Source organism: Heteronotia binoei, chromosome 5, assembly GCF_032191835.1.
Source record: "Heteronotia binoei isolate CCM8104 ecotype False Entrance Well chromosome 5, APGP_CSIRO_Hbin_v1, whole genome shotgun sequence".
In the NCBI taxonomy this organism is placed as follows: Eukaryota; Metazoa; Chordata; class Lepidosauria; order Squamata; family Gekkonidae; genus Heteronotia; species Heteronotia binoei.
The window spans coordinates 42,020,509-42,030,912 of NC_083227.1; the positions used below are offsets into that span (position 1 = coordinate 42,020,509).

The 10,404-nt window shown below is 44.9% G+C and overlaps 1 protein-coding gene across 1 annotated transcript; it reads left to right on the forward strand.

Annotated features, from left to right (window-relative positions):
• Positions 1-1,943: 1,943 nt before the first annotated feature.
• LOC132571461 (E3 ubiquitin-protein ligase TRIM21-like) lies at positions 1,944-9,746 on the forward strand. Its single transcript, XM_060238257.1, has 4 exons — positions 1,944-2,187; positions 3,440-3,462; positions 6,745-6,851; positions 8,061-9,746. The coding sequence occupies exons 1-4, from the start codon at positions 1,951-1,953 to the stop codon at positions 8,651-8,653; spliced, it is 960 nt and encodes a 319-aa protein (XP_060094240.1). The 5' UTR covers positions 1,944-1,950; the 3' UTR covers positions 8,654-9,746.
• Positions 9,747-10,404: the final 658 nt, after the last annotated feature.

Genomic DNA, 10,404 nt, shown 5'->3' on the forward strand with positions numbered 1-10,404 from the left:
CTAGTCTTCTCACTTTGAAAAAAGTAAAAAAAGAGTTTTATTTAACTTTATTTCCCCCTTTCCCTCTCTATAAATAATCTTGGTGTTTCCGGCGGTGATATTTGGGGGATTTTTGGGGACGTCACAGGAAGTGCTGTGAAGTCACTTCCTGTTTCCGGCAGTGGCATTTGGGGGAAATGATGTCATTTGGGGGAAATGATGTCACAGGAAGTGATGTCACTTCCTGCTTTTGGCAGGTGGCGCGGGGGAAATGATGTCACAGGAAGTGATGTCACTTCCCGTTTCCGGCAGGTGGCGCGGGGAAATGAAGTCACAGGAAGTGATGTCACTTCCTGTTTCCGGCGGTGGCATGCCATCACCGGAAGTGATGTCACTTCCAGTTTCCGACGGTGGCATGACATCACCGGAAGTGATGTCGCCGGAAGTGATGTCACTTCCTGTTTCCGGCGGTGGCATGACATCACCGGAAGTGACAGCACCCCTACCTTCCCCCTCCCAAAAGTGTCCCTGGCTGGCCTTCAGACATTATGGCCACCCTAAAAATACTAGCACACTTGAAATATTTTGTCTTACCGTCTTTGATAAATGTCACCGCTTGCTATGAATTATTGCATCAAAAACTGCAGACAATGTCTGTGCTGTACCAGTCGTGAATATGTGCTCTTCAGGTGTGCACATCTGTAAATTGCAAACTTACTTTGGATTCATTGACATTCATTACAGAGCATCTCATGGTCAATGCTTTGAGCCTAGGACCCAGAGGAACATGAAGCAGCCGGGCCTTTTCAGCTTTTGTATAGAAGTTGCTTCACGTACTAGTCAAGCGCATGTGAAGGCACCATGGCACAGACTGAGGGCTATGTGCTTGTCTACAAAAGTATAATTTTCCCCTACAACTAAAAAAAAAGTACAACTCCCCTCCCCCCCCAAAAAAACCAACTACAAGAACAGAGAGACAGCCATGTACAGTGGTTAGTGTCAGCCTATTATTTGGGAAGTCTAAATTCAAGACCCCCAATCAAAGGAAAATGTGAAAGGAAAATTAAGGAAAAGTTGTTGGGTAAACCTGGGGTGGAACACACTCTCCGCCTAATGCTGATATTTCTTTTCTAAATAATTCACATGCTTTCCTATTAAGCAAAACTGGAAGGCATGAGTACAATGAAAAAGAGGAGGGGAACCCAGTTACACCCACAACAAGCCCAACAAAATCTCTCTCTCTCTCTGTAGCAAGGCAAAAAGCTCATACCTTCACTAAAACGTTGCTCGTCTTAAAAGCATTCTTTGTAGCTCTCCTGATGGTGGGGACTGCGCAAAGGAAGCTCTGGCTCTTTCTTTCCTTCCCCCGGAGCACAACAAGGAGGGGAAGGAGCCTCAGCCATTCATTAGAAGGAAGAGAGGCTTGTCTCAGTAGCTCTGCAGGGTGATTAATTGAGCCTGGCAAACTTAATCACCCAGTAGAGCTATAGAGCCAAGCTCCCTTATTGGCTGAGGCTGCTCCCTCCTCCTCCCTTTGGGAAAAGGGAGGGGGGAGAGGGAAAGGCTGCTTTGCTGTTCTGGCTTATCCAGGGAGAAACACAAAATGGCAATCGACAAAAGCAGGCAAGGGGAAATGAAACAGATGACGGCCAGTTGCTGGAGGGCCTGATTGGAGCCCTCTGAGGGCCTGATTTGGCCCGCAGGCCATATGTTTGACATGTTTGGTTAGGGTGTTATTCTAGGGTTTGAAAAATCCAAGATCACATTCACAACCTAACCTACCTCACAGGGTGGTTGTCGTGATAAAATGGAGGAGAGAAGAACGATGTAAGTCATTTTGAGTCCCCAGTGGGGATAGAGGCATTGTACAAATGCAATAAGTAAATAAATAAACCACTGATAAGTCTCTCCTTCTCTGGGAATGCACCTAATTCTTCTGGCTGTCCTGTTGAATTTTTTGCTCCTTCTCCAATGAAGGATGAAGTTCACAGCCAGAAACAGCGGATCGAGAGCGAGTTTTGCAAGCTTTATAACTTCCTATCTGAGGAAGAGGAGCGACTCCTAAAGAGGCTGAAGAAGGAGGAGCGAGAGACCCTAAAGAAGCTTCACTCCAATCTGGATCAGCTCTCCAAACAGAGCTCTGCACTTAAACAGCTGGTCACAGAAGTGAAGGAGAAGAGCCGGCAACCAGCATGCGAGCTTCTCAAGGTGAGAGAGAGAGAGTCTTCAGGGCTGCGGCGCTGGTCTGTATGTTTGATGCCCAAGTTGTGTTCTCACCTCTATTTAGAAAAGTGAGGGTTTTAAAAAAAATTGTAGCTGCAGAATAAACACACTGGAGGAAAATGGTGTTTAAGGTGGGCACAGAATCTGAAGTCAAATTTAAAGGCTTACTCCTCTGAAAATCTGGAGTAAGATGTGAGTGCATAAGAAACCATGTGAAACTGGAGGAGGTTTTTGAAGCAACCATACAGTGTTTTCTCCTACTTGTCCACTTTCTAAGTTTTCTACTATTGCATTGATGCACTCTTTCCCAAATCTGTTCTGATATGATGCAACACGTTTGGAAAGATTGTAGTCCAAGAGCATTTGCTCACCGTATGGATGGGAAGATGTGCATTTTTAAGGTCTTGCCCACACCAGAGCAATTTTCAGTGCCTCAATCCCTTGCAGCCACCAGTCTTTTCCTTTATCTCTAGAAGGCTTTGGGGGGCTTTAAAAATGGTTCTATTTGAGTTCACTAGTATCGTATAGACTCTTGCTGTCTCCAAGCTGCTACTGGACTCAAATCTAACTGTTTTACTGCAGACCAGCAGGATTGCCCTCTGAAACAATCTTTTAAAAAATAGGAAATTGCTTGATCACTACAGCATTATGACACTACAACAATCTGTTGCCCTGATCTACAAGCTCCTGGGTGTCTTCAACTTTTTTTTTTAAAGTATGCGTAGCCCTTTTTGTTGCAGAGGTATAAAAGGAAGTGTGCATCCCTTGTAGAAAAAGGGTTAGAGACTTTGTTTTGAATGAAAGCTGGCAATTCAGAGGAGCTTGTAGATCAAGGGAAGAGATCATAACACTTTAGCAATTTGTCAGTTTTCAATTTTTAAATTTAAAAATTGGTTGCCAGGGAAAGTGGCAACCACAGAGGCTGAGTCACAAAAGTGTGCAGAAGGCTGAGTCACAAAAGTGTGCAGAAAACTGAAGTGTGGACATGATGTTGCTGCTGCAAAGCCTCTGTGTTTACCATTGCAAAAAAAGCTACAGTGATAATTGTCTCTAATGCGATGGCAGCCCTTAACAACACTCAACTAGGTGGAAATGTTAGAAAAAACTACTTAAACTGGTTTAAAACGAGCAATATGGCAACTTTTCATCAATTGTATAGCAGATGATAATCTATAAGGGAACAAATTTAAAACCCTTTAAAACTGTTCATATCTCTTTCTGTTTTTCTCCTTCCTAGGATGTGGAAAACACATTAAGCAGGTAATCTTTTCAGTTCCTTTCATCTTACAGTATTTACAAATGTAATAGCATCCAGTAGATGAGACGATAATCTGGAACTCTGCACCCTTGTAACTGGGTGGTATTAAGTTCAAGGTGGAATATTTCTTCACACAACATACAGTTAGTTTACAGTATTGTTAGGTATTGTAGGGTTGCCAAATTGCTTGGAGAAAAATGTCCTGCCCCTTTAATAGATGTGCAGAAATGGGCAGCTGAAGATTTTCAATTCATGGAGCTAAAGAACATCGCCTGCTAAATATTCCCATTGAGTCTCTGTTAAAGGGATAGGACATTATTTCTCCAGCCCACTTGACAACCCTAAAAGTGTAATGATCGCCAGAGGTATAAATGACCTTAAAGGGGGGATTAGACAAATTCAAGGAGAAGAAGCAACCATAGCTAATTAGCCCTGATGGTAGAATGCAACCTCCATGTTCAGAGCAGAATACCTCCAATTACCAGTCTGCAAAAAACAGCAAAGGAGAGGGCTGTTACCTCTCTATCCAGCATGTAGGTTTCCTAGCAGCTGCTAGGGTTACCAACATGAAGGTGGGGCCTGGAGTTCTCCTAGAATTAAAACTGATTTCCAAACTACAGAGATCATTTTCACAGAAGGAAATGGCAGCTTCAGTGACTCTCCAGAATCGCATCCCCGCTGAGCTCTTCCCTGTCCCCTTCCCCAGCTTCTTCCCCCAAATCTCCAGCAACTTCCCTAGAAGCTGCTTGCTATGGAAAACAGAATGCTGGGGAAGTTTAGTGGCTGCATATCTGATTTGCATCCAGATAGGCCTAGGTTCAGTCACTGGCATCTCCTGGTAAAGGATTTCAAGTAGCAGGTGCTGGGGAAAGGCTGTCTATGGAGAGCTGCTGTACTCCTATTTATGTTTATTTCTTTACTATTTACATCATTTATACGCATTTACATCATTTAAATCATTTACGTCATTTATAGTCTGCCTTTCTCACAGGGACTCAAGGCATAGTGGACCAGTGCAATCAGAAAAAAGGGACATTCAGTAAACTGGAAACACTAGAAAGGACTGAAGCATAGCATAATTGACACATTAAGTGATATAGAAATTACATAAGCAGGATCCTTCTTAGAGTAAGCTATTCACAGCAGTATAGAACACGGTCCTTCCGAATTAATCCATTTGGTGCACTGTAGTCCTATTACCTGTGCAGAAAAGCCCTCTTGAATATTCAGTTTTGCAAAGTTTGCAGAAGGCCATGAGAAAGCAGGAGCTTTGCTGACCTTCTCAGCAGGTTTGCCAGGTCAGATTCAGGAAACATCTGGGGACTTTGGGGGTGGAGCCAGGAGCATGGTTGTGACAAGCACAATTGAACTCCAAAGGGAGTTCTAGCCATCACATTTAAAGGGACCGCACACCTTTTAAATGTGCCTTTTAAATGCCTTCCCTTCATTGGAAATAAAGGAGGATGGGGACACCTTCTCTTGGGCTCATAGAATCAGACTCCCTAGTCCAATCCTTTTGAAAACTGAAGGGGGGGGGGGTGAGAAGAGGCACCTGATGCTGAAAATCTGGTGCCTTTACCTCAGAAAACAGCCACCCAAGCCCCAGATACCCATGAATCTCCATAGAGTATGGAGTGCCCAGTGAACATTCAATGACTCCCCCCCACACTTACTGATAACCTTAAAGCAGGGGGAGGGCCTCCAAATTAGGGGATCCCCTGTCCCCCACTGCCCCTACTTAGCCATTCCACAAGGTGGAAGCCACTATGGAGAAAGCACTAGCAGTTGTTGATTTTGCCCATTTGCAGGCTAGCACCTGCAGAAGCCTCTGATGACTCAAGCAAAGTTGTTGTGACAGAGCCTAGAGGCAGCCCCACAAATAAGAGGAGCCAAGACCATTAAGGGCTATGTGATGGCCAATACTTTACACTGACACTGGTAACAGATAGGCAGCCAATACAGCATCTGCAGAATGGGAATGATCGACTAGATTACAAAATAATCCTGGGCTGAATATCACCAACAACCTGGATTTAAAAAAAAAAAACCCTCCCTCTTCATCAGAAACTTAATGGGATGTTATTTACCAGGTATGCTATTTACCTCTGTGCCCTGAATAACTACCACTCTCCATTTTAAAGGTGCCAATCCCCAGGTGGGGGCAGGAGATCCTCTGGTTTGGAGGCCCTCCCCCCGCTTCAGTGTCATCAGAAAGCGGGGGCAGGGGGGAGGGAAATGTCTGCTGGGCACTCCATTGTTCCCTATTATTCCATTATTCCCTATCTATGGAGACAGATTCCCATACGGTATAATGAAGAATTGATTTATTGGTATCTAAGGCCCCAGGGGGTATTTTTTAAGGTAGAGGCACCAGATTTTCAGCATAGCATCTGGTTACTCTCCTCAAAACACCCTCCAGGTTTTAAATTGATTGGACTTGGGGGTCCAATTCTATGAGCCCCAAAAGAAAGTGCCCCTATACTTCATTATTTCCAATGGAGAAAAAGCATTTAAAAGGTGTGCGGTCCCTTTAAATGTGATGGCCGTAACTTCCTTTGGAGTTCAATTGTGTTTGTCACACCCTTGCTCCTGGCTCCACCCCCAAAGCCCCCAGATATTTCTTTAATTGGACTTGGCAATCCTAGTTCATTTCCACAAAACCCTTGTCAAAGCGAGAAGACATCCCCCCCCCCCTCCAGGTTGTTGGCAACTCTAGCCAGGGCCTTGGTAGCTCTTGAAGAGTCAATGGATGGGGTATATTCTACCCAGCTCCTTGTTTTCCTCCATACACACATCTCTTGCCCATTTGCTCTTATACACCACTCCAATATCTCATGTATTCTACCCACCCTTCACCTCATAACAGGAAATTCTGCAGAATTACCCAACTTTAACAATTAAATCGATGTGTGTAGCACTATGCTTCCTCCATATGTTCAATAATTTAATTTGGCATTAGTTTAGACTAAAGTTGCCAACATCCAGTTGGGGCCTGGAGATCCCCTGGATTTCCAGATGATCTCCAGAATCACAGAGATCAATTCCTCCAGTGAAAATGGCTGCTTTGGAAGATATGACATACCTCAGTAAGGACCCTTCTCAAACCCTAACCTTCCCCAGCCTCCACCCCCAAATTCTCAGGAATTTCCCAAGCCAGAGCTTGCAACCTTAGATTAGACACATACACATCTTCTCCACACACACACACACACACACACACACACACCCCAATAGGTAAGCAATTATACTACAGTAACATTACATATTGTGATTCACTCTTCTAGGACTGAAAATGTGACTGTGCAGAAAACAGAAGTGGTTCCCACTGAACTGAAGTATGTCTATAACATTCCTTGCATCGACATTATGGAAATCTTAACAGAGTTCAAAGGTAAGTGCCCAGTGGATTTTGCATTTTCTGACCAACTCATCCAGCCTGCAGAGAACTCATGCAGAGGAAGGCTGTCTGTGCTTGTCTTCTGTCACTCAGAAAGATCTGAGCTCAGCTCTTTTCTGCACTTTCCAGTTTCCCAACAAAAGATCCTGCACCCTCCTCCTTTGCCTAGGAAGAAGAAGGCTTAAAAAGCCTCTTCACTGTTTCTTGGCTCATGCAGGAAAGAGCTGGTAAGGCCCGGAGCAGGTTTGGAAGCAGGAAGTCGCTTATCTAGGCCCCTGATCAAGACCCAAATGTACCTGTTCTTACCACAAGATAATATTCACATTTACCCCTCTGGATATCTTGAAAGACAGCTTTAGAATTTGCCTGGCTGGGAGAAATGTTTAAGCAAGACTCAGGTTCCCAGATGTATATCTCAAGGGAAAATGCAAAAACCACTTTCCCTGGATTTTTTTGTTAAAAGCATGCATAAATGGCTGAGGACAGAGGAACAGGAGGTATGGTTTGAGGCAATATGCCTCAGAGCCTTCTCTCTGAATCAGAGTCTCAGAGTGGTCTCAATCTTTTTTACCTTCCTCCCCCACAACACCCTGTGAGGTGGATGGGGCTGAGAGAGCTCTCACAAAAGCTGCCCTTTCAAGGACAACTCTTGCAAGAGCTATGGTTGACCCAAGGCCATTCCAGCAGCTGCAAGTGCCAGAGTGGGGAATCAAATCCGGTTCTCCCAGATAAGAGTCTGCACATTTAACCACTACACCGAACTGTGGAATAGGAGGCCAAGGGATGGGGCTTTGGCTGGGGTTGCCAACCTCCAGATGGCATCTGCTATTACAATTGATTTCCAGACAGAGATTAGTTCCCCTGCAGAAAATGGCTGCTGTGGACGGCAGAAAGTGGCATTATACCCTATTGAGATCCCTCCCCTCCCCAAACCATACCTCCCCAGGCTCCACCTCCAAAATCTCCAGGTATTTCACAACCTGGAGCTGGCAACCCTAGCTTTGGCCTCCATGCCTTGCTTCTGAGGACATCTGTTTGGCCCCTGCATGAAACAGGACTCAAAAGACTGTTTTGCCTGATCCAGCAGGCCTCTTCTGTTCTTGTGTTAAAAGCCCTTAAAGATTCCACCCAGGTCTACAGTTCTCAAATATTTTTGTTAGAGTCCTGTCCTGAGAACTGTCTCCTTTTCTCTCCTTTCTTTAGTGAATGTCACTCTGGATCCAGCCACAGCTCATCCCAGACTTGTCCTCTCTGAGGACAGGAAGACTGTAAAACATGGAGCAACACAGCTGGGGTTGCCCCACGACAACAATCCTGAGAGATTCGATGCTTATGTCCTGGTTCTGGGCTCTGAGAGATTCACCTCAGGGAGGCACTATTGGGAGGTGGAAGTGGGGGACAGCCCTGAGTGGGACCTGGGTGTTTGTAGGGAGTCTGTGAGCAGGAAGGGGCAGGGGGCAATCTTCTTCCCCAAAAGTGGGTTCTGGAGATTGTGGCTAAGGAATGGAGATCAATACAAGGCCCTGGTTTCCCGCCCGATTGTTCTCCCTTTGGGCATGAAGCCAATTAAAGTGGGGATCTTCCTGGACTATGAAGAAGGCGAGGTTTCATTTTATAATGTGACGGAGAAAACCCACATTTACACATACATTGGGACCTTTTACACCCCTTTGCGGCCTTTCTTTAGTCCATGCCGCCATGGTAAAGGAGAAAATGTATACCCTTTGTCTATCTGCCCAAAGGAGGAAAGTGTGAGAAACAAGAATCAAAGCTCTGTCCAGGAGTCAAATCCCTGAAAATCATTGAAATGGGGGCTCCTCCCTCCATGAAGTACTAGTTTGGTTCAAAGGCTAAACAGGAGGCCTTTTGCTCCCTAATGACACCAGCATCCCTTACTACTAGGCTTGTCAGTTTCCTGTGTGGAGTTGGGATTTCCCACCCTTGGTTCCTGTTACCAACCATTGCTCAGATAGGTGGCAGAAGGAAGTGCCCAGGCAAAATGAGGGGGCATAATTGACAAGATGATACTCTAGCATTTGGCAAAAACTCTATGGTTAAATAACTGAGTTTTAGGTTAATATGTCATTTCCCCCCTCCCTGCCAGTGTGACGACATTACTTCTGGGACACACTGGAAGTGAAATCATAGTGTCAAGAATGTCAGCCTCCTACACTCAAACTGGAAGTCCCCACTTCCCCATCTAGGATTGCCAACCTACAGTTGGCACTTGATCTCCCACTATTACATTTGATTTCCAAGTGACCAAGATCAGTTCCGCTGGAGAAAATGGCAGCTTTGGAGGGTGGACTCTATGGTATTATATGCTGAGGTCCCTTTCCTCTCCAAACCCAGGGCTTTTTTTGTAGCAGAAACTCCTTTGCATATTAGGCCACACACCCCTGATGTCATCAATCCTCCTGGAGCTTACAGTAGGCCCTGTAAGCTCTTGGAGGATTGACTACATCAGGGGTATGTGGCCTAATATGCAAAGGAGTTCCTGCTACAAAAAAAGCCCTGTCCAAACCCAAGCTCCACCCCCAGATATCCAGGAATTTCTCAACCCAGAGCTGGCAACCCTAGTTTGTAGGCCAGCACAGCCCCCTTCATTAAACAGATTGCAATTCCTGGCTTCCTTTAAGACAGAAATGCCAGCTCTTGTGGCAGTGCCCTCTTCTCTTCTCCAACTAATGTGCACATATAGACAACCTCAACAAATAGGAAAGAATGTTAGGCCTGATATCCATTTGTAAGCATAATCATTTTCCCTTTGAGACTTCAATGCGGCCAAGCTGTTCTTCCAAACAATCATTCTACCATCCTTTCTCTTCTTGTTTCTTAAGAATCAAGAGCTGTATGCCCTCAAGTTTCTATGACTACACACTGGTAAAAAAAATTCTGTATGTATGAATAAAAATGACTCTTTATTCATTTTTGGTAAGGAGCCTTATTCCAACATATATTTGATAATGACCACCAGTTCCACATCGGTAGATAAAATATTGTTAAGGCATAAAAAGACTTGGGTATATGGATTCAGTACTCTGTCAAACGCTGTAGTGCAACACCATAGAGTAAGCACTGCCTTTAACCCCAGATAAACAATGAAAGGGGTATTTTTTGCATGAATGCACCTGTGAGTTGGGGAGGGCCAGCCCTAGACGCTCTGGCACCCTAGGCAAGGCTAATTTCCAGAGCCTCCACACCCGCACTGATCATGTCTCTGAGTCACAGACTGCTTTCATATAAGCTAGAGCCTGGTATCTGGAAAAGTGTGCTTGCACTTGAAAGCTTATACACTGAATAAAATTTTCTTGGTCTTAAAGGTGCACTGGACTCAGACTTTGTTATGAAATTTAAGAACTCTTTTCTTAAAAGGCTCTTGAACCTGTAATATGAAAGGCAGAAAATCAACTGGTGAAAGCTTTCATGTGAATGCAGGTTGCACCAAGCTTCACCTGATGAATTCTGCCTTGTCACCTAGCTGTTAAAAGCCCAGGAAATTTCGCCGCTGTGGGGAGGGGGCGGCACTGGCAGCCTTAAATGCTTG

What these genes read in the sequence shown, in the direction of transcription:
- LOC132571461 (XM_060238257.1), top strand. Translation starts at nt 1,951, where the DNA reads ATGAAGGATGAAGTTCACAGCCAGAAACAGCGGATCGAGAGCGAGTTT. An exon ending in CAGCATGCGAGCTTCTCAAG is followed by an intron (nt 2,188 to 3,439) that starts GTGAGAGAGAGA and finishes TCTCCTTCCTAG; the next exon opens with GATGTGGAAAACACATTAAG. An exon ending in AATCTTAACAGAGTTCAAAG is followed by an intron (nt 6,852 to 8,060) that starts GTAAGTGCCCAG and finishes TCCTTTCTTTAG; the next exon opens with TGAATGTCACTCTGGATCCA.